This window comes from Oncorhynchus mykiss, chromosome 4, assembly GCF_057628025.1.
Source record: "Oncorhynchus mykiss isolate SJ-2025 chromosome 4, ASM5762802v1, whole genome shotgun sequence".
NCBI classification, from domain to species: Eukaryota; Metazoa; Chordata; class Actinopteri; order Salmoniformes; family Salmonidae; genus Oncorhynchus; species Oncorhynchus mykiss.
In genome coordinates, this window is record NC_143025.1 from 25,018,786 (window position 1) to 25,043,100 (window position 24,315).

Here is a 24,315-nt window from a genome sequence, read left to right on the forward strand (position 1 = left end):
TGTAACATAGTGTGTCCCCATCCTGTAACATAGTGTGTCCCCATCGTGTAACATAGTGTGTGTCCATCTTGTAACATAGTGTGTCCATCTTGTAACATAGTGTGTCCCCATCCTGTAACATAGTGTGTCCCCATCTTGTAGTATAGTGTGTCCCCATCTTATAGTATAGTGTGTCCCCATCCTGTAACATAATGGGTCCCCATCTTGTAGCAAAGTGTGTGTCCATCTTGTAACATAGTGTGTCCATCTTGTAACATAGTGTGTCCATCTTGTAACATAGTGTGTCCATCTTGTAACATAGTGTGTCCCCATCCTGTAACATAGTGTGTCCCCATCCTGTAACATAGTGTGTCCTCATCCTGTAACATAGTGTGTCCCCATCTTGTAGTATAGTGTGTCCCCATCTTGTAGTATAGTGTGTCCCCATCTTGTAACATAGTGTGTCCATCTTGTAACATAGTGTGTCCCCATCCTGTAACATAGTGTGTCCCCATCTTGTAACATAGTGTGTCCCCATCTTGTAACATCGTGTGTCCCCATCCTGTAACATCGTGTGTCCCCATCCTGTAACATAGTGTGTCCCCATCCTGTAACATAGTGTGTCCCCATCTTGTAGTATAGTGTGTCCATCTTGTAACATAGTGTTTCCCACTTGTAACATAGTGTGTCCACATCCTGTAACATAGTGTGTCCCCATCTTGTAGTATAGTGTGTCCCCATCTTGTAGTATAGTGTGTCCTCATCTTGTAGTATAGCGTGTCCTCATCTTGTAACATAGTGTGTCCTCACGCTATGCTACACCATGTGCATGTACATGCATTTCCACCAGACAGACTGGGAGTCCTGTAAGTTCTGTGAGGCAGACCATCCATATAGGAAATCAATATTGTGAGCTTTGATTAAATAACATTACTTTATGACTCATCTCTTGTAACCCAATTGGCTTGTCCAGATGTATGTATGTAACCCATACCATTCCTAATACTTGGTAATTCTTCTAAAAACATAATGCTAAAAACATAATGTCTTGTGAAAATGAGGGAGCCTAAGTACTGCAGTAAATTTCTCTCATGGGAATGATATAATAATTTTGATGCCAGTAATGCTGTCTCTATGACGATGGTATAGGCTCATCCCTGCAGATACTAGGAAGCCTGCTGGTAGCCATGGTGATATGAACTCATTATGAAGGTCTCTACGACTGTCTGGGGCTCCATAATACAGCTCCACTTACAGTAGCCTGTACCTAGATCAAACTAACTAAATCAAGTAACCAGTAACACAAACTAGAATCAAATCTAGTTTAAACCTGGGGCTCTTATGCATTACAAGATAAATTCCCCTGTCCTTTTGCAAAACCCTAATTCCAAGGCATAGCACTACGTAAGAAAACTGCACACAGTGAAACTTTCTCAGCCTCAATCCCTCTCGTCCTTTAATGTTGGCTGTGTTGCAGAAGCAGCCCCTGGTGAGACTACACAGTGTTAGTACTGTTAGTTAGCAGTCTGTTCGAGTCCTGAGGGCGACAGAGAGGAAGGGGAACAGGCAGCAGGGGTACACACAACTTACTCTGATGACATCAGGGAAGACATGGCCCCTACTTCCTTTGCTTTCTGGAGAGCATGTTTCTGATTGAAAGCAGCCTCTTCGTCCTCTTCATCCTAAATATAAGATTGCATTGAATATTTTAGAAAATCACTGATGTTGTTGAGAGCAGCTATCATCTTCAATTGTGAGAAGACTAGTACATTCTTGAAAGGAGGTTTGACCTTGGTTAGTTCCTGGGCATTGGCCAGATTGTCCACAGCGATGGCCAAGAAAACATTCAACAGCGTGTCTGGTCACAGTCATGTCAAGGACCTAAAACGATCAAATAATCTACAGAATCCACACATCTTACATACGCAGTAGGCAAAGTGGTTTTCTGGCTGAGAAAGGATACAGTTACCAAAGAGTGTGAGTACAATGAAGTATATGGAGGACCACATTCCTGACTTCACTCCTCCCTGGGAGCGGATCCCATTGTACATCACCTCATTCCAGTCTTCTCCTGTCAGAATCTAGATAAGACGTACCACACACCCCAACATTCAGACAGGATACACATGTAGATCTGTAGGTTCCTGACAATGTAAGATTTCCACATGCAAAACTTTGATTCCGGTCAATCATACGGATCGCTTCCTAAATCAAAAACACAAAAATCAAAACAATTGAGTTGGGCCAGACCTGAAATACAGTCATGATGGCTGCAGGAAAAGTATCAAAGTTTGTAGGAGTGTAATCTTCAAAGATGAACCTGCATTGAAAGAGGAAGACCGAGAGGACATTGAGTTGAGCCAAGATTTTAAATGATTATTTCTTCCCAGACAGAGAAACCAATTGTTGAATTTTCCTTTTCTGGGTAATAGAAGGGAAAGTTTTTCCAAGGTCTGTTTAGTTTTCTGTATTCCAGTGGCCAGGCAATGTCTGTCTTTATGCACTGCATTCATTGAAGTGACAGTTTCCCCAGAAACGGTCCTTTACCCGTGGGAACATAGTGGCACAACAACTAAGACTAGATGTGTGACAGAATCTGCTAGGGCAAGACTGAGTCCTGTCAGGTTGTTTCTAAATGTGCAACAGGGGATGAAAATGTACACTGTAATATTACATTTATCACAAGAAGCATGACGGCATGATGACACAAACCAAACAATCAATTGTACTACATTCACTTTGATTACACTGACTGCCAGTGTCCATCATAGTTTGTGATTAGACTAGACCTGATAGACATGGAATGGTAGTTTGTCCTTGCCTCTACGGTACAGTACCTCAAATCAAATTTTATTAGTCACATACACATATTTAGCAGATATTATTGCGGGTGTAGCGAAATGATTGTACCTGCCACCAAAGAGCTGCATGCCCAGCAGAGCAAAGACCAGGATGAAGAGGAAGAGGAGGAAAATGAGGCTGATGATTGATTTCATAGAATTCATCAGGGATACCACCAGGTTCCTCAGCGACGCCCAGTACCTGTCAATCGCAACCAACCAGAGGCGGGATTAGTTCCATTTTAATTCAGCCAAAATAAGAGACAATCAATTAATTAAAAATGTATCAATTTTGTTATTGTGAGAGTTAATTGATTTGCCACCAGCCTTGCAATGGACATATCTGCATATCTTACCCCTATCAACGTCACACCTATTGTAACGCTCATCAAAATGGGTAGACCAAGGTGCAGCGTGATTTGGGTTCATCATAATTTATTTAAATGTGAACCAGCAACAAAACAATAAAGAGACACAAACAAACGTACAGCCTTGAAGGGCTCAAAAGCAACCGCACAAAAACAAGATCCCACAAACAACAGGTGGGAAAAGGCTGCCTAAATATGATCCCCAATCAGAGACAACGATAGACAGCTGCCTCTGATTGGGAACCATACCAGGCCAATATAGAAATACAAAAACTAGACTATACATAGAAATAATAAACTAGAACACCCCCCAGTCAGGCCCTGACCTACTCCACCATAGAAAATAAAGGCTTTCTATGGTCAGGACGTGACACCTATTTAACACCCAGCAACCTAAATCTAGGACATTGATACCTAGGTGCCAGTGCTTGCTAGCAGGTTGACGTTCATTGTCATGAATCTTGCCCTGGAGGCAGAACTGAGCGATTTCCGCTAGATGGGCCAGTTGCAATGTTGAAATTGGCTATTATCGTAAAGAATAATTAAAACAAAAATTACCCTTCATTTAATGTTAGGGTTAGGCATCCAGCAAGTTACCTTTTTGCAGAGCTGCCTCCAAGGCAAAATTCAAGACAATAAATGCCAACCTGCTGCTTGCTATGCGTTGCCTCATTGCATGCTGCAGGAATAATGTTATAAAGTAATAGGCAGGAGTAGTGAGGAGTCCTTGGACTAACTTGGTGATCTTGAATATCCTCAGCAGACGGAGCGCACGCAGCACACTGATGCCAAAGGACATGCCAGGCCTGAAGAATCCCCACATCACCTCAAAGATGCTTCCCACTATCACCTGTTAACAGACCCAGTAACAATATCCCTGACAGCTGAAACAGCAGCCTTCAACATACAGTAAAAAGAGAGACAAAGATAAAGGACGTCTGTTTGCGCGTGAGTGCAGAGGTGACAGTTTTATATACTTGGTATACAGTGTCAGAAGTTGCTTTTTTCATAGCATGTTAGGATAATTTACGCTGCAGATCAGGAGAATTAGGTTAAGGTTAGGAAAAGGGTTAGGGTTAGTTAAAATAAAAAAATTATCCAGATGGGAATCAAACAAGCAACTTTTGACGTCACTTTGAGATAAGCTGTCTCCCGTCTAGCCATGACCAGAGGTGACAGAAACAGAGACATTAACTGCACTTCATTAACTAAATTATGCCCATCAGTGTTAATTTAATTAAGAAGTCTTTAAGTCACTGTCCAATGTTTTAAGTAAATCATTTCCTCTCACTCCCTCATAATGGGTGCAATGTTACAATCTATGTCCCTGTCTTTCCCTCTGGCATGTTCTCTCCATGTTGGTTAGGGATGAAGGAGAAAAATAAAAACTCACCCCGCAGTCGAAGCGATTGAAGGCGGAGTGGAAGTAGAGTCTGGGTCCCAGGCTGTACATCTTTAAACACATTTCAGTGAGAAACAGACCCAGAAAGAGGAACTCTGCATAGTCTGAAATACGAACAACAACAACCCTCATGAACACAGTAAGAAACAAACATCTCAAAGATTAACTTCACCAGACATGATTTATTTTGGATGGAGATGATGGTACGTGTGTGTGTGTGTGTGTGTGTGTGTGTGTGTGTGTGTGTGTGTGTGTGTGTGTGTGTGACTTACAGAGGAACACAGACAGCCAGTGGGGTTGGTTGTGATGGACGATGGCAACACAGAGTGTGTTGAGGGCCACCAGGCCCAGTACGGTCCAGTAGAAGATGTGTGTCTTCACCATGCGGCGGAGAGAGATCCGCAGCAGACGCTCCTTACGCTTCAAATAAGCGGTGGGTCCTCTCTTAGCACTCCTGATGCTGGCTCTGGTCATCGGGATCCCTAGAGGGGAGAGTCCAGTCAGGATCATAACTAAAATCACCCTAGTAGTAGAATGACAAATTCACATTTTCTTCTAGATCTTTTCTCTTTGAAACTTTTCACCTGCACAACAGAAACACTTTGTCCAGGCCTTCTCATCTATTTAGCTTAGCCACTGACTGTAACACGTAATGACGCCTGGAAATGATGAGCTGCCATTTCCAGTTTATTCCCAATACGCCAATGGCAATCTCCTCCTCTGTAATGAGTCTAATATGGAGGGGGTGCCTGCTGGCAGATCGTTCAACCATTCAGGATGTCAGTTACGAACCATTGTTCTTTTCAGTGGCTATGTACATACAGTACCAGTCAAAAGTTTGGACACACCTACAGTACTCATTAAAGGGTTGTTCTGTATTTGTACTATTTTCTACATTGTAGAATAATAGTGAGTACATCAAAACTATGAAATAACACATATGGAATCATGTAGTAACCAAAAAAGTGTTAAACAAATCTAAATATATTTTATCTTTGAGATTAAAATAGCCACCCTATGCTTCATTGACAGATTTGCACACTCTTGGCATTCTCTCAACCAGCTTCAACTGGAATGCTTTTCCAAGTCTTGAAGGATTTCCCATATATCCTGAGCACTTGTTGGCTGCTTTTCCTTCACTCTGCAGTTCCAACTCATCCCAAACAATCTCAATTGGGTTAAGGTTGTGGTATTGTGGAGGTCAAGTAATCTGATGCAGCACTCCATCACTCTCCTTCTTGGTCAAATAGCCCTTACACAGCCTGAAGGTGTGTTGGGCGATTGTCCTGTTGAAAAACAAATTATAGTCCCAATAAGCACAAACCAGATGGGATGGCGTATCACTGCAGAATTCTGTGGTAGCTATGCTGGTTAAGTGTGCCTTGAATTCTAAATAAATCACAGACAGTGTCACCAGCAAAGCACACCCACACCATCACACCTCCTTCTCCATGCTTCACAGTGGGAACCACACATATGGAAAGCATCTGTTCACCTGCTCTGCGTCTCACAAAGACAAGGCGGTTGGAACAAAAAAATCTCACATTTGGACTCATCAGACTAAAGGACAGATTTCCGCCGGTCTAATGTCCATTGCTCGTGCTTCTCGGCCCAAGCAAGTCTCTTCTTCTTATTGGTGTCCTTTAGTAGTGGTTTCTTTTCAGCAATTGGACCATGAAGGCCTGATTCATGCAGTCTTCTCTGAACAGTTGATGTTGAGATGTGTCTGTTACTTGTACTCTGTGAAGCATTTATTTGGGCTGCAATTTCTGAGGCTGGTAGCTCTAATTAATTTATCCTCTGCAGCAGAGGTACCTCTGGGTCATCCTTTCCTCTGGCGGTCCTCATGAGAGCCAGTTTCATCAAATCAAATTTTATTTGTCACATTCACCAAATACAACAGCTGTAGAAGTTACAGTGAAATGCTTACTTACAGGCCCTTAACCAACAATGCTTTAAGAAGTTTTAAGAAGTGTTAAGTAAAAAAAATGGACAATAAATGTAACAAATAATTAAACGGCAGCATTAAAAAAACAATAGCGGGGCTATAAACAGGGGGTACCGGTACAGAGTCAATGTGCGGGGGCACCGGTTAGTGAGGTAATTGAGGTAATATGTACATGCAGGTAGAGTTAAAGTGACTATGCATATATAATAAACAGAGAGTAGCAGCAGTGTAAAAGAGGGGTCTGGGTAGCCCTTTGATTAGCTGTTCAGCAGTCTTATGGCTTGGGGGTAGAAGCTGTTAAGAAGCCTTTTGGACCTCGACTTGGCAATGTGGTACCGCTTGCCGTGCGGAAGCAGAGAGAAAAGTCTATAACTAGGGTGGCTGGAGTCTGACAATTTTCAGGGCCTTCCTCAGACACCGCCTGGTATAGAGGTCCTGGATGGCAGGAAGCTTGGCCCCTGTGATGTACTGGGCCATACACACTACCCTCTGTAGTGTCTTGCGGTCAGAGGCCGAACAGTTGCCATACCAGGCAGTGATGCAACCAGTCAGGATTCTCTCAACGGTGCAGCTGTAGAACCTTTTGAGGATCTGAGGACCCATGTCAAATCTTTTCAGTCTCCTGAGGGGGAATAGGTGTTGTCATGCCCTCTTCACGACTGTCTTAGTGTGTTTTGACCATGATAGTTTGTTGGTGATGTGGACACTAAGGAACTTGAAGCTCTAAACCTGCTCCACTGCAGCCCCATCGATGAGAATGGGGGCGTGCTCGTTCCTCCTTTCCCTGTAGCCAACAATCCTCTCCTTTGCCTTGATCATGTTGAGGGAGAGGTTGTTGTTCTGGCACCACACGGCCAGGTGTCTGACCTCCTCCCTATAGGCTGTCTCATCGTTGTCGGTGATCAGGCCTACCACTGTTGTGTCAGCGGCAACTTGATGATGGTGTTGGAGCCGTGCCTGGCCATGCAGTCATGAGTGAACAGAGACTACAGGAGGGGACTGAGCACGCACCCCTGAGGGGCCCCCGTGTTGAGGATCAGCGGGGCGGATGCGTTGTTACCTACCCCTACCACCTAGGGGCGGCCCGTCAGGAAGTCCAGGATCAAGTTGCAGAGGGAGAAGTTTAGTCCCAGGGTTCTTAGCTTAGTGATGCGCTTTAAGGGCACTATGGTGTTGAACGCTGAGCTGTGGTCAATGAACAACATTGTCCAGGTGGGAAAGGGCAGTGTTGAGTGCAATAGAGATAGCATCATCTGTGGATCTGTTGGGGTGGTATGCAAATTGGAGTGGGTCTAGGGTTTCTGGGATAATGGTGTTGATGTGAGTCATGACCAGCCTTTCAAAGCCCTTCATGGCTACAGACGTGAGTGCTACGGGTCGGTAGTCATTTAGTCAGGTTGCCTTAATATTCTTGGGCACAGGGACTATGGTGGTCTGCTTGAAACATGTTGGTATTACAGACTCAGTCAGGGACAGGTTGAAAATGTCAGTGAAGACACTTGCCAGTTGGTCAGTGCATGCTCGGAGTACACGTCCTGGTAATCCGTCTGGCTCTGCGGTCTTGTGAATGTTGACCTGTTTAAAGGTCTTACTCACATCAGCTACAGAGAGCGTGATCGCACAGTTGTCCGGAACAGCTGATGCTCTCATGCATGTTTCAGTGTTACTTGCCTCGAAGCGAGCATAGAAGTAATTTAGCTCGTCTGTCTGTCACTAGGCAGCTCACGGCTGTGCTTCCCTTTGTAGTTTTAATAGTTTGCAAGCCCTGCCACATCCGATGAGCGTCGGAGCCAGTGTAGCATGATTCAATCTTAGTCCTATATTGAACTTTTGCCTGTTTGACGGTTCGTCGGAGGGCATAGCGGGATTTCTAATAAGCTTCCGGGTTAGAGTCCCACTCCTTGAAAGCGGCAGCTCTATCCTTTAGCTCAGTGCGGATGTTGCTTGTAATCCATGGCTTCTGGTTGGTTCATCATAGCGCATGATGGTTTTTGCGACTGCACTTGAAGAAACTTTCAAAGTTCTTGACATGTACCTGATTGACTGACATTCATGTCTTGAAGTAATGATGGTTTGCATATTTTAGCTGTTTTTGCCATAATATGGACTTGGTCTTTTACCAAAGAGAGCGATCTTCTGTATACCACCCCTTCCTTGTTACAACACAACTGATTGGCTCAAACGCATTAAGAAGGAATGAAATTCCACAAAACAACTTTTAACAAGGGACACCTGTTAATTGAAATGCATTACAGGTGACTACCTCATGAAGCTGGTTGAGAGAATGCCAAGAGTGTGCAAAGCTGTCATCAAGGCAAAGGGTGGCTACTTTGAAGATTCTCAAATATAAAGTATATTTTGATTTGTTTAACACTTTTTTGGTTACTACATGATTCCATATGTGTTATTTCATAGTTTTGATGTCTTCACTATTATTGTACAATATAGAAAATAGTGCAAATAAAGAAAAACCCTTGAATGACTAGGTGTGTCATAACTTTTGCCTGTCACTGTGTACACACACACACTCACTCACTCACTCACTCACTCACTCACTCACCCACAGAAGATATGTCACCATACTGCTGGTCCAGTCCTCTCCTCTCCTCTCTCCTCTTGATTGTGGCCCTCTTCAGCACTGCAGCCAAAGGTGTCACATTGTCAGCCCACAGAAAGCACACCCAAAACACAACATTTATGACACTCCAGCACAGAGAACGTGTCAGGACACACACAAGTAGATATATAAGATCATGAGGGTATTACTAACGAGGTGAGAAGAAAATGGAGAAAATAATAAACACATTTACATGCCACTGTGTTTGGTGCTTTGGGTATTGTAAAACAAGAGCAAAACAGATGCCTTTAGTAAACATGGGTAAGAGCATACATCAACATGATGTTAATAAGATATGCAGAACGATGAACCCGACTAAACTACAACTAATTGTTGTTGTTGTTGGTTCTATTCTCTCGGCTATAGCTCACACTCACAGTAAGTTTATATGGAGATCACTGGTGCAATGTCTAGTTTTAGCCATATCATACTAAAGAGTGGTTTTGAAGCACACATATACAGTGCCTTGCGAAAGTATTCGGCCCCCTTGAACTTTGCGACCTTTTGCCACATTTCAGGCTTCAAACATAAAGATATAAAACTGTATTTTTTTGTGAAGAATCAACAACAAGTGGGACACAATCATGAAGTGGAACTACATTTATTGGATATTTCAAACTTTTTTAACAAATCAAAAACTGAAAAATTGGGCGTGCAAAATTATTCAGCCCCTTTACTTTCAGTGCAGCAAACTCTCTCCAGAAGTTCAGTGAGGATCTCTGAATGATCCAATGTTGACCTAAATGACTAATGATGATAAATACAATCCACCTGTGTGTAATCAAGTCTCCGTATAAATGCACCTGCACTGTGATAGTCTCAGAGGTCCGTTAAAAGCGCAGAGAGCATCATGAAGAACAAGGAACACACCAGGCAGGTCCGAGATACTGTTGTGAAGAAGTTTAAAGCCGGATTTGGATACAAAAAGATTTCCCAAGCTTTAAACATTCCAAGGAGCACTGTGCAAGCGATAATATTGAAATGGAAGGAGTATCAGACCACTGCAAATCTACCAAGACCTGGCCGTCCCTCTAAACTTTCAGCTCATACAAGGAGAAGACTGATCAGAGATGCAGCCAAGAGGCCCATGATCACTCTGGATGAACTGCAGAGATCTACAGCTGAGGTGGGAGACTCTGTCCATAGGACAACAAACAGTCGTATATTGCACAAATCTGGCCTTTATGGAAGAGTGGCAAGAAGAAAGCCATTTCTTAAAGATATCCATAAAAAGTGTTGTTTAAAGTTTGCCACAAGCCACCTGGGAGACACACCAAACATGTGGAAGAAGGTGCTCTGGTCAGATGAAACCAAAATTGAACTTTTTGGCAGCAATGCAAAACGTTATGTTTGGCGTAAAAGCAACACAGCTGAACACACCATCCCCACTGTCAAACATGGTGGTGGCAGCATCATGGTTTGGGCCTGCTTTTCTTCAGCAGGGACAGGGAAGATGGTTAAAATTGATGGGAAGATGGATGGAGCCAAATACAGGACCATTCTGGAAGAAAACCTGATGGAGTCTGCAAAAGACCTGAGACTGGGACGGAGATTTGTCTTCCAACAAGACAATGATCCAAAACATAAAGCAAAATCTACAATGGAATGGTTCAAAAATAAACATATCCAGGTGTTAGAATGGCCAAGTCAAAGTCCAGACCTGAATCCAATCGAGAATCTGTGGAAAGAACTGAAAACTGCTGCTCACAAATGCTCTCCATCCAACCTCACTGAGCTTGAGCTGTTTTGCAAGGAGGAATGGGAAAACATTTCAGTCTCTCGATGTGCAAAACTGATAGACATACCCCAAGCGACTTACAGCTGTAATCGCAGCAAAAGGTGGCACTACAAAGTATTAACTTAAGGGGGCTGAATCATTTTGCACGCCCAATTTTTCAGTTTTTGATTTGTTAAAAAAGTTTGAAATATCCAATAAATGTAGTTCCACTTCATGATTGTGTCCCACTTGTTGTTGATTCTTCACAAAAAAATACAGTTTTATATCTTTATGTTTGAAGCCTGAAATGTGGCAAAAGGTCGCAAAGTTCAAGGGGGCCGAATACTTTCGCAAGGCACTGTAATTCTATATGTCCCTATCAGGGTGAGATGAGCTGTTCCTCCATCCTCTCCTACACCCCCACCACCTTTTGGTATTGATCTAATTGATTTATTCATATTCACCTTGACTTTCCCCCTTTTAATAAGCCACTGAACCAATATTCATAGAAGTGTTTGCATGAGGCACACACTGGCTGCATCCGGTCATTGCATTTCAGTTGCTAAGGCAACATCGGCACACTCCTTAATCTAGAGTAGATAAATGCATCTTCTGCATTTACAGCTACTTTTTGTTTTCTGGTGCCAAGTTTTATTTTTGGAGGTCAGAATGTCTCGTGGTTCATTAGGAAGTGGGTTTGTGGAACAATAGCTAGGACTATTTTAGCATTCATGTCAGATTCAGTTGTTGCAAAGGAACAAAAGATGGCAAGGAATTGTAGAATAGAAGTTGTTCCTCACCATGGTTACCGCTTGTATTCCATTCAGACAGCCTCGTGGGAGCTGTCAATCAACATTTAATAAAAACTATTTGTTTGTTGGGGGGGGGGGGATCATGCTTCACTTGATATGGTCATAGCTTTGTGTACTGTAAGTGTCTGGTAGGTTTAAAAGTCCATATTGGTAGTGATGTACCAGAGGTGATTGCTTTTGGGGGTACAGCATGCACAGTCCTCAATAGTCCTAAGTAAAGTTGTTTTTGAAGTGCACCACACCAGAAGCAACAACAACGGTATTTTAGGAATAGCTGTTCTTATGAAGATTTGCATCTAAATATGTCTTTGGTATACATACAGTATATATCATGATTATACACAAGCCCAGAGACATATACATACAGGATAACACACACGTTTAGAGTCTTGGGAGACAAAACTTCTCAAAATAGTTACACTCTTATGAGAAAGTAAATGACTGTCACAGTCAACCAAACAGATAGTACTGTACGTTCCAACAGTCAATGACACACAATTGATACATTTAATACTTCAGGAGAGTCTGACAACGCCTATTCTTTCTCCCTAGCGCTTACCTACGTAATACAATGTTATTTATGCATCACACACAGTATGATATTAATAAATGAACAATTCTTACAAAATGAAATGTTTTCTACGAATTATGTATTTCAATGTAGGCCTATGTTATAGTTATGTTTACAACATGTGGTTGACAGTCTTAGAGGACAAGAAGATGATAATGAATCCATTCAGATATTCATGGCTTTAAAACAGAATCCCATAAATCCTGTACAGACAGATTAACTGTAAACTATGTAGTGATGTAAAGACAATATAACCAATCGGGCCATCTTTCCAGTCTTACCATCAAGAGCAGACGGTCCTGAATTCTTATTATCCTCTGCAAGCATCACCTCCTCTGCAAAGCAGACCCAACAAAGAAGTCTGATTCATACAGTAGAAACTTAAATATCAAGGAGATTGTGTTTCAGAGGTAACCTTTCAAAAGCAGGACGTGAATTAGATCTATAGTGTGGTACAGATAGTGGTTTCAGTACCTGCTTTGTCAATCCAGGCCCGGTAGCCATTGAGTTCCCTCTCAATCTGCTGTTGCCTCCGCAGCTTCATGAACGCCCTGCGGTTCTCAACCCGCTCCCTCTCTTTGGCAAACTCTCTGCAGGCCAAAATCAACAGGAGATAATGACTATTCTTAGACATGTTGTTCAGCGCTGACCTGACCTCCCTCATCATTCAGACACCAGGGGAGAGAAGGGGGGGTACTCAACCCTTGTCTCCTTTACATGCAGTTAATTAGAGTAGATTGTGAGTCAACCTTTTATATAAAACTAATTAACTTGTGCAGACGGTGACAGTGTGTATTAAAGCTGTCAGCCACCCCAGCACAATGTGATGCTGTAACGTCGACTCACCCTGAGAGCACTCCCAATACCAGGTTCAACACGAAGAAGGAGCCAATGATTATCAGAGGGATGAAGTACATGCAGTTCCAAGTGGGGCCTAAAGCATCATTGGTCTGTGGAGATACAAAACAAAGAGCTGACAATGAAGCGCACTGTATTATTATACTGTATATACAAAGTATTCACACCCCTTGACTTTTTCCACATTATGTTGTGTTACAGCCTGAATTTAAAATGGATTCAATTGAGATTTTTTTCACTGGCCTTCACGCAATACCTCATAATTTCAAAGTGGAATTATGTTTTTTTTTTGTTTTTTTTACAAATCAATTAAACATTATAATTTGATAGGTCTTGAGTCAATAATTATTCAACCCCTTTGTTATGGCAAGCCTAAATAAGTTAAGGAGTAAACATTTGCTTATCAAGTCGCATAATAAATTGTATGGATTAACTCTGTATCAATAATAGTGTTTAAAAATCATGTTTAAATGACTACCTCATCTCTGTACTCCACACAAACAATTACAGTGCATTTGGAAAGTATTCAGACCCCTTGACTTTTTCTACATTTTGTTACGTTACTCGTTACATTTTGAATGCTTAGCAGGACAGGAAAATTGTCTAATTTACACACTTATCAAGAGAAAATCCCTGGTCATCCCTACTGCCTCTGATCTGGCAGACTCACTAAACACAAATGCTTTGTTTGTGAAATTTGTCTGAGTATTGAACTATGCCCCTGGCTATCCGTAAATTTAAAAAACAAGAAAATCGTGTTATCTGGTTTTCTTCATAAAATAAATTGTAAATTATTTATACTTTTACTTTTGATACTTAAGTACATTTAAAACCAAATACTTTTAGACTTTTACTCAAGTAGTATTTTACTGGGTGACTTTCACTTTTACTTGAGTCATTTTCTTTTAAAGTATCTTTACTTGGCTGGGCCACTCAAGGACATTCAGAAACTTGTCCCGAAGCCACTCCTGCGTTGTCTTGGCTGTGTGCTTAGGGTCGTTGTCCTGTTGGATAGTGAACCTTTGCCCCCAGCCTGAGGTCATGAGCGCTCTGGAGCAGTTTTTCATCAAGGATCTCCCTGTACTTTGCTCCATTCATCTTTCCCCTTGATCCTGACTTGTCTCCTAGTCCCTGCCGCTAAAAAACATCCCCACAGCATGTTGCTGCCACAACCATGCTTCACCGTAGGGATCGTACCAGGTTTCCTCCAGACGTGATGCTTGGCATTCAGGCCAAAGAGTTCAATCTTGGTTTCATCAGACCAGAAAATCTTGTTTCTCATGGTCTGAAAGCCCTTAGGTGCCTTTTGGAAAACTCTAAGCGGGCTGTCATGTGCCTTTTACTGAGGAGTGGCTTCTGTCTGGCCAGAGCTGCGGAGATGGGTGTCTTTCTGAAAGGTTCTCCCAATCCACATAGGAACTCTGGAGCTCTGTCAGAGTGACCATTGGGTTCTTGGTCACCTCCCTGACCAAGGCTCTTCTCTCCCAATTGCTCAGTTTGGGCAGGCGGCCAGCTCTCGGAAGAGTCTTTGTGGTTCCAAAAGTCTTCCATTTAAGAATGATGGAGGCCACTGTGTTCTTGGGGACCTTCAATGCTGCAGACATTTTTTGCTACCCTTCCCCAGATCTGTAACTCGACACAATCCTGTCTCGGAGTTCTACGAACATGGCTTGGTTTTTGCTCTGTCATGCAGTGTCAACTGTGGGACCTTATATAGACAGGTGTGTGCCTTTCCAAACCATGTCCAATCAATTGAATTTACCACAGGTGGACTCCAATTAAGTTATAGAAATAGCTCAAGGATGATCAATGGAAACAGGATGCAGCTGAGCTCAATTTCGAGTCATTGCAAACGGTCTGAATACTTACGTAAATAAGGTATGCCTGTTTGTTTTTTTAACACATTAGCAAACATTTCCAAAAACCTGTTTTAACTTTGTCGTTATGGGGTACTGTGTGTAGATTGATGAGGAAATAAATATATTTAATCAATTTTAGAAAAAGGGTTTAACGTAACAAAATGTAGAAAAAGTCAAGGGGTCTGAATACTTTCCGAATGCACTGTATCTTTAAGGTCCCACAGTCGAGCAGTGAATGACAAACACAGATTCTACCACAAAGGCCAGGGAGGTATTCCAATGCCTCACAAAGAAGGGCACCTATTGGTAGATGGGTAAAAAAAAGACATTGAATATCCCTTTGAGCATGGTGAAGTTATTAATTACACTTTGGATAGTGCATCATACACACCCAGTCACTACAAAGACAGGCGTCCTTGTTAACTCAGTTGCTGGACAGGAAGGAAACCACTCAGGGATTTCACCAGGCCAATAGTGACTTCACAACAGTTACAGAGTTTAATAGCTGTGATAGGAGAAAACTGAGGATGGATCAACAACATTGTAGTTACTTCACAATAATAACCTAATTGACAGAGTGAAAAGAACGAAGCTTGTACAGAATCCATGTAATCCAAAAAATCCATTCTGTTTGTGATAAGGCACTAAAGTAAAACTGCAAAAAATGTGGCAAAGAAATGTACTTTATGTACTGAATACAAAGCGTTATGTTTGGTGGAAATCCAACACATCACTGAGTACCACACTTCATATTTTCAAGCATGGTGCTGGCTGCATCATGTTATAGGTATGTTTGTCATCGGCAAGGACTAGGGAGTTTTTTCTGATAAAAATAAATGGAATATGGCTAAGCACAGGCCAAATCCTAGAGGAAAACCTGATTCAGTCTGCTTTCCAACACAAGGCCAAATGTAATGGCCTTGAATTGGACAAATAATTTTTCTTTAATGAGTCGGATGAGAGGGATTTACTCCAGACACCCGAACAGGCCCTCATCCCCGTCGTTCGCTGGAGAAAGAGACAGAGATTTCGCGGAAGGATATCGGGGTGCCTTGTGAGGATCAGGCGACAAGTGGCCTTTGCCATCCATATTGTTAGCCAACATACAATCCCTGGAAAATAAATGGAATGAACTAAAAGCACATATATTCTACCAACGGAACATTAAAAACTGTAATCTTATGTTTCACTGAGTCGTGGCTGAACGACGACATTAATAACATACAGCTGGCGGGTTATACACTCAATCGGCAGGATTGAACAGCAGCATCTGGTAAGACAAGGGGTGGCGGTGTATGGATATTTGTAAACAACAACTGGTGCACGATATCTAAGGAAGTCTCAAGGTTTTTCTCACCTGAGGTAGAGCACTTCATGATAAGCTGTAGACCACACTATCTACCTAGAGAGTTTTCATCTGTATTTTTGTAACTGTCTACACGCCTCTGTTACCAATTTATGATATTCTTAATTATACAAACTCCAAAGCAAATCAGGGGGAGAAAAATAAGTTAATTTGAAGGACAAATCAAGATATGCAGAGAGGTACAGTTGAAATCAGAAGTTTACATACACTTAGGTTGGAGTCATTAAAACTAGTTTTTCAACCACAAATTTCTTGTTAGCAAACTATAGTTTTGGCAAGTCGGTTAGGACGGTTAGGCAAGACACAAGTCATTTTTTCAAAGAATTGTTTACAGACAGATTATTTCACTGTATCACAATTCCAGTGGGTCAGAAGTGTACATACACTAAGTTGACTGTGCCTTCAAACAGCTTGGAAAATTCCAGAAAATGATGTCATGGCATTAGAAGCTTCTGATAGGCTAATTGACATCATTTGAGTCAATTGGAGGTGTACCTGTGGATGTATTTCAAGGTCTACCTTCAAACTCAGTGCCTCTTTGCTTGACATCATGAGAAAATCAAAAGAAATCAGCCAAGACCTCAGAAAAATATTGTAGACCTCCACAAGTCTGGTTCATCCTTGGGAGCAATTTCCAAACGCCTGAAGATACCACGTTCATCTGTAGAAACAATAGTACGCAAGTATAAACACCACGGGACCACGTAGCCATCATACCGCTCAGGAAGGAGATGCGTCTCCCAAGAGATGAGCGTTCTTTGGTGCAAAAAGTGCAAATCAATCCCAGAACAATAGCAAAGGACCTTGTGAAGATGCTGGAGGAAACAGATACAAAAGTATCTATATCCACAGTGAAACGAGTCCTATATCGACATAACCTGAAAGGCTGCTCAGCAAGGAAGAAGACACTACTCCAAAACCACCATAAAAAGCCAGACAATCGTTTGCAGCTGCACATGGTGACAAAGATCTTACTTTTTGGAGAAATGTCCTCTGGTCTGATGAAACAAAAAATAACTGTTTGGCCATAATGACCATTGTTATGTTTGGAGGAAAAGGGGGGAGCTTGGTCGCAAATGGGTCTTCCAAATGGACAATGACCCCAAGCATACCTCCAAAGTTGTGGAAAATGGCTTAAGGACAACAAACTCAAGGTATTGGAGTGGCCATCACAAAATTGGGGCAGAAGGGAAAAAGCGTGTGCGAGCAAGGATGCCTACAAACCTGACTCAGTTACACTAGCTCTGTCAAGAGGAATGGGCCAAAATTCCCTTGTGGAGGGCTACCCGAAACGGTTGACCCAAGTTAAACAATTTAATGGCAATGCTACCAAATACCAATTGTGTGTACGTAAACTTCTGACCCACTGGGAATGTGATGAAAGAAATAAAAGCTGAAATAGATCATTCTCTGCTATTATTCTGACATTTCATACTCTTAAAATAAAGTGGTGATCCTAACTGACCTAAGACATGTAATTTTTACTAGGATTAAATGTTAGGAATTGTGAAAAACTGAGTTTAAATGTATTTGGCTAAGATGTATGTAAACTTCCAACTTCAACTGTAGATGTTCAGTCTCCCCTGTCCTCAGCTTTTCTCAACCGAACAAAGGAACAGGATGCCATTTATAACCCCCCACCCTAGCCTGGGGTTGATCAATCAGAAGTCCTTGCAGTCCAACTGGCCAATTAACAAGTATCCTGCTCCCGACTCAATGTACAGAACATAGCACAAATAGCACTGAGTTCAGGAGTGACATTCCACAGATTCTAAACAGATGTTGAACTGAAACCCAACTCCTATTTACATTTCCCTATTGACCATTAGTACTATATTTAGATATTACTACTCTCATCCTCTCGTCCTCTCAAACTCTGTGTTGTGTATTTATCCTCAAAATATTCTTATAACACCACAGACCGATGCTTGCACTAAGACAACACTCAATGAGCTGTATACCACCATAAGCAAACAGGAAAATGCTTAAATCAGTTTCACCTCATGTCTATCAGCATGATAAATGTGCAGCCTGAGGAAAAAAAACTACAGACCACCTTTACTCAACACACAGAGATGCGTACAAAGCTCTCCCTCGCCCTCCATTTGGCAAATCTGACCATAATTCTATCCTCCTGATTCCTGCTTACAAGCAAAAATTAAAGCAGGAAGCACCAGTGGTCAGATGAAGCAGATGCTAAACTACAGGACTGTTTTGCTAGCCCAGACTGGAATATGTTCCAGGATTCTTCCGATGGCACCACATCAGTCACTGGCTTCATCAATAAGTGCATCGATGACGTCATCCCCACAGTGACTGTACGTACATACCCCAACCAGAAGCCATAGATTACAGGCAACATCCGCACTGAGCTAAAGGGTAGAGCTGCCGCTTTCAAGGAGCAGGACTCTAACCCAGAAGTTTATAAGAAATCCCGCTATGCCCTCCGACGAACCATCAAAGCGTCAATACAGGACTGAGATCGAATCGTACTACACAAGTGTCTTCACTGACATTTTCAACCTCTCCCTGTCTGAGTCTGTAATACCAACATGTTTCAAGCAGAACACCATAGTTCTTGTGCCCAAGAACACTAAGGTAACCTGCCTAAATGACTACCAACCCGTAGCACTCACGTCTGTAGCCATGAAGTGCTTTGAAAGGCTGGTCATGGCTCACATCAACACCATTATCCCAGATACTCTAGACCCATTCCAATTTGCATACCGCCCCCAACATATCCACAGGATACAATCTCTATTGCACTCCACACTGCCCTTCGACACCTGGACAAAAGGAACATCTATATGAGAAATCTATTCATTGACAACAGCTCAGTGTTCAACACCATAGTGCCCTCAAAGCTCATCACTAAGCTAAGGACCCTGGGACTAAACACTTCCCCCTGCAACTGGATCCTGGACTTCCTGATGGGTCGCCCCCAGGTGGTAAGGGTAGGTAACAACATTTCCACCACGCTAATCCTCAACACGGGGACCCTCAGGGGTGCGTGCTCAGTCCCCTCCTGTACTCCTGATCACCGACAATGATGGGACAGCCTGTAGGGAGGAGGTCAGAGACTTGGCTGTGTTGTGCCAGAACAACAACCTCTCCCTCAACATGATCGAGACAAAGAAGATGATTGTTGACTACAGGAAAAGGAGGACCGAGCACGCCCCCATTCTCATCGACGGGGCTGTAGTGGAGCAGGTTGAGTCCACATCACCAACAAACTAACATGGTCCAAGCACACCAAGACAGTTATGAAGTGGGCACGACAAAACCTATTCCCTCTTAAGAGACTGAAAAGATTTGGCATGGGCCCTCAGATCCTCAAAGGGGTCTACAGCTGCACCATTGAGAGCATCGTTGCATCACTGCCTGGTATGGCCTGCTCGGGCTCCGACCGCAAGGCACTAAAGAGGGTAGTGCGTACGGCCCAGTACACCACTGGGGCAAAGCTTCCTGCCATCCAGGACCTCTATACCAGGCGGTGTCAGAGGAAGGCCCTAAAAGTTGTCAAAAACTCCAGCCACCGTAGTCATAGACTGTTCTCTCTGTTACCGCATGGCAAGCGGTACCGGAGTACCAAGTGTAGGTCCAAGAGGCTTCTAAACAGATTCTACCCCCAAGTCACAAGACTCCTGAACATCTAATCAAATGGCTACCCAGATTATTTGCATTGCCCCCCCCCCCTCCCACGCTGCTACTACTCTCTGTTATGATCTATGCATAGTCACTTTAACTCTACCTGTATGTACATATCACCTCAATTACCTCGACTAACCGGTGCCCCCGCACATTGACTCTGTATACCCCTGTATATAGACTCGCTATTGTTATTTTAATGCTGCTCATTAATTATTTGTTACTTTTATTATAAAAATGTTTTTGTAGGTATTTTCTTAAAACTGCCTTGTTGGTTAAGGGCTTGTAAGTAAACATTTCACTGTAAGGTAATACCTGTTGTATTCGGCACATAAATATACTGGAGTGGTTTATCAAGACGAAATTAAATGTTCCAGAGTGACCTAGTTACAGTGTTGACTTAAATCAGCTTTGCAATATATGGCAAGACTTGAAAATGGCTGTCTAGCAATGATCAACAACTAACTTGACAGAGCTTGAAGAATAAATAAATAAATAATGTGCAAAGCTCTTAGAGACTTACCCAGAAATACTTACCCAGTAATCACTGCCAAAGGTTATTCTAACATGTATTGACTCAGGGGGTTGAATACTTATCTAATCAATATATATTAGTGTTACATTTTTCAGAAATGTTTTTAAATAGTTTTTTCTTCCATTTTGACAGTACAGTATTTTGTGTAGATCATTGACATAAAATGAGAATTAAATCCATTTTAATCCCACTTTGTAACACAACAAAATGTGGAAAAAGTCAAGGGGTGTGAATACTTTCTGAAGGCTCTGTCCCAACCCAATAAATGGAGACCCATGTTGTTCAACACCTGAGATCCATGAGTGTAAATCAAGTTTTGGCATCATCAACATTGCAAAGGTACAAAGGTACCCTTTTGCAAAGGTACAAGTTACAGTCCTTTCTCAAGACAGGATTTAACCCTATATGGACATGCATGTCTTTGGCTCTGTTCCTTCCTACAGTCAGAGATGATTTATCCACTAATAAGAATGGGACGCCATGGGAGAGGAACCCGTGGCAGGTGTTGAGGCAGTGCAGAGCTACCTATGGAGATGTGAACAGTGTGGGCTACAGTACAGAGACCTTCCACACACCCTGAGTGCCAGAGGACAGAGGTGTTGCTGCAGGTGTCAACATTCCTCATCTCCAACAGCTCTCTCAATTATTGGTGCTACACATGTATGTGGTGAAAAACTAGAAACCTGCCCTTGTATTCATTATCATCTAAAGGTGGTGTTAACAACATCCCAAGCAATTGCTTACAAGTCAACATGGTTATGACTAGCTCTTGACTCAAGCCAGTGTAAAACGTACTGGCTTTTGTTCCATTGACCTGCGGACCACCTTGTTTACGTGCTGCTACACCTTGGGGAGCTCAGGGCTTTGTCAGATAATGGTAGTTTTTAACAAGCTATTAGGATGTACCACAGTCATGAGCTAGGCAGAGGCTAGCTGACTGACTACAGGAATGAAACAGAGTTCAAACACACATCCCCAGTCTCACAGTTACACACATCTCTCTATTACTTACTGAGGCCAGGGAGCCTATTCTGTTCTCTACCTCCATGTGACATGTTCCCTTGTCCACGATTCGTCAAAAATCGTAATGGAATTTGAATCTGAACTTCGGGAACATAATACAGGACTATAGTGTAGATACTGGGAAAATCTGAAACTGAAAACCAAGTTCATCTGTGTTAAATAAGAGACAGAGAGAAATAGTATTGATTAGCTCTGGGCCAACATGAGAGGGGAAAGTGGATCAGGTACGGCAGTAAGTGGATTCTGTATCAGAGAATGCAATGAAAACAATAGAAAAGAGAAGCATGTGTACTCAACTTTGTTTTAGCAGAATGCAATGAAGTGGGTGGCATGGTTTATTTGTGAGTGACTTACTGAATGAGTAAGAGTCTGTGTACACGTGTATGTTTGACTGAGTGTGTGTGTCTGTGTACAGTACGTGCATACGGTGTGTGTTCCTGTAGAAAGGAATATGAAACAGCAAACAGTATTAGAGAAAGTCTGCGGGCCCTTTTAACCAGAGCAGACTCACATTCTCTCCTTCCACTGTCTTTCTTCACTCCATAATAAATTCCAGTCACCATAATGTCTGTCAACATAATACAATCAAGGCAGCACTAAATCTGCTTCCATCAACTTAAATAAAGAACCATGAAAGCAGTGAGCAGAAAATATGGCCTGGCATCTATGCTCTGTGGGTAGGCCAACCATAAACTGTGCTACACTGGTAGCCAAGCAGTGGAAAGTACATCTTTAATTCAAATCAATCAAATGTATTTTCCACTACCTTACTGAAGATGTGTTAAGGTAATATTCCTGTGAATCTCAATCCCAAGGTATCTATGACTGTAACTGCATGATTCCCTGGTGAGATCAGTGGTTTCCAGAGGTTGTCTAGCTATATTGTTATTGACTATGTTTTGTTCATTCCATGTGTAACTCTGTGTTGTTGTATGTGTCGATCTGCTATGCTTTATCTTGGCCAGGTCGCAGTTGCAAATGAGAACTTGTTCTCAACTAGCTTACCTGGTTAAATAAAGGTGAAATACATTTTTTTTTATTTTTTTTAAATAGCCTATGGCAAGCATGCTCTCCAGTGTAGTAAACAACCAGGCACTTTCATGATCAAATTAGCATTTTGATCAAATTATGTCCTTGTGTCCGCAACGGAGTCCTTTCGCCAACACAAGGCCAGGGGACTTCAACAGTCGTGGATTGGTAGCTAATTGATTCTGGCTCTGAAAAGAAAATCATGAGGAACAAGCTGACAAAATGCTCTTGCTATCCTGTTTAAAATGTTACAGTTTTAGTTTATGCTATCAACATAGTTGTGTTTTTTTTATTTCTAAATGAAGGTATTCCCCATACGTTGGCACCTGCTGATGTCCAGTTACTAATAGCCCTAGGCGTGAATGGATTGGACGTTTTATTACATTGTTTTGCATCACCATCATTAACGAGCATCAGAGGTTTCAATAGACTGCCTTTCACATTCACAGTGACAACTACTCCACTGTAATATTACCATGAGGTGGGGAAAGAGGAAGAGGCATTAATGACGATAATTGATTCAGCTGGCCGAGGGAGGTAGAGGGTAACATGATTGAGTTTGTTTGAGTTGGGCAGGCACATGATCAGATCAGGGAATTACTACACTGTCTGTCTGAGCTCCTCCTGAAATAGACAATGCCTTCTGCAACATAACACCAGCCAGGTACAGTATTGGTAGTTTGGTACTGGGATGTGCTGAGGAAAATGCTTGGTGACATCATCTCAATCAAACAGAATGTGATGTATGTATGGAGAACAGGAGGAGTAAACTCTTAACCTGGTCCTTGATACACTAATACAACTGCTCCTCCCAGTCCAGCCACTGGCCCCTTTACATGTTGTATTTAATGAATCGAGGTACAGTATAATATTGAGGCAGTGTTATGCTTCGTATACTATAATATGAACAACTGGCAGCAGCAGGTAGGGAGAGTAACAGTATATATGATATACAGTATATAGGATAGTATTCTTACTATCCTATATAGATCAGATCAGGGAGAGTCCCAAGAGAATGTGTAATGAATTGGAAATCAAAAGTTGTGAAGCAACAATCCGACATGCAAGAATCATCCCAATACTCTGGAGTGTCAACAACATCATCTCAGTCATTTCATGTTGCTTGCATAATCTGAGAGAGAAAAGCAGAATGGAATCAAAGTCTCATACTAGCTTCCACAAAACTATCGGAAACCATCCGCTGCATGGAGCAGTAATTCCAGATGATTCAGTCAAAAGAATTTGCACTCAGTATAATGTACACTGAGTGTACAAAACATTAGGAACACCTTGCTACTATTGAGTTGCAACCCGTTTTGCCCTCAGAACAGCCTCAATTTGTCAGGGCATGGACGCTACAAGGTGATGAAATCGTTCCACAGGGATGCTGGCCCATGTTGAATCCAATACTTCCCACAGTTGTGTCAAGTTGGCTGGGTGTCCTTTGGGTGGTGGGCCCTTCTTGATACACACGGGAATCGGTTGAGCGTGAAAAACCCAGCAGCGTTAAAGTTCTTGACACAAACCAGTGCGCCTTGCACCTACTACCATACCCCATTCAAAGGCACTTAAATATTTTGTCTTGCCCATTCAACCTCTGAATGGCACACATACACAATCCATGTTTCAATTGTATCAAGGCTTACAAATAATTATTTAACCTGTCACCTCCGCTTCATGTATATTGATTGAAGAGGATTTAACAAATTACATCATTTCATAGCTTTTAACTGGTTTCACTGG

At 42.2% G+C, this 24,315-nt stretch overlaps 1 protein-coding gene across 1 annotated transcript in view; it reads right to left on the reverse strand.

The window, feature by feature from the left end:
- The window catches only part of LOC110522764 (voltage-dependent R-type calcium channel subunit alpha-1E), a 110,621-nt gene that overhangs the window by 34,604 nt on the left and 51,702 nt on the right, over positions 1 to 24,315 (reverse strand). Inside the window, exons 7-18 of the mRNA XM_090231594.1 lie at positions 13,101 to 13,204; positions 12,729 to 12,844; positions 12,536 to 12,589; positions 9,098 to 9,175; positions 4,862 to 5,071; positions 4,581 to 4,693; positions 3,925 to 4,037; positions 2,890 to 3,021; positions 2,230 to 2,299; positions 1,943 to 2,060; positions 1,770 to 1,837; positions 1,570 to 1,661 (exon numbers count right to left, since the gene is read on the reverse strand). Coding sequence (XP_090087720.1) covers positions 1,570 to 1,661; positions 1,770 to 1,837; positions 1,943 to 2,060; positions 2,230 to 2,299; positions 2,890 to 3,021; positions 3,925 to 4,037; positions 4,581 to 4,693; positions 4,862 to 5,071; positions 9,098 to 9,175; positions 12,536 to 12,589; positions 12,729 to 12,844; positions 13,101 to 13,204 — 1,268 coding nt within the window. The remainder of the gene's footprint in view (positions 1 to 1,569; positions 1,662 to 1,769; positions 1,838 to 1,942; positions 2,061 to 2,229; positions 2,300 to 2,889; positions 3,022 to 3,924; positions 4,038 to 4,580; positions 4,694 to 4,861; positions 5,072 to 9,097; positions 9,176 to 12,535; positions 12,590 to 12,728; positions 12,845 to 13,100; positions 13,205 to 24,315) is intronic.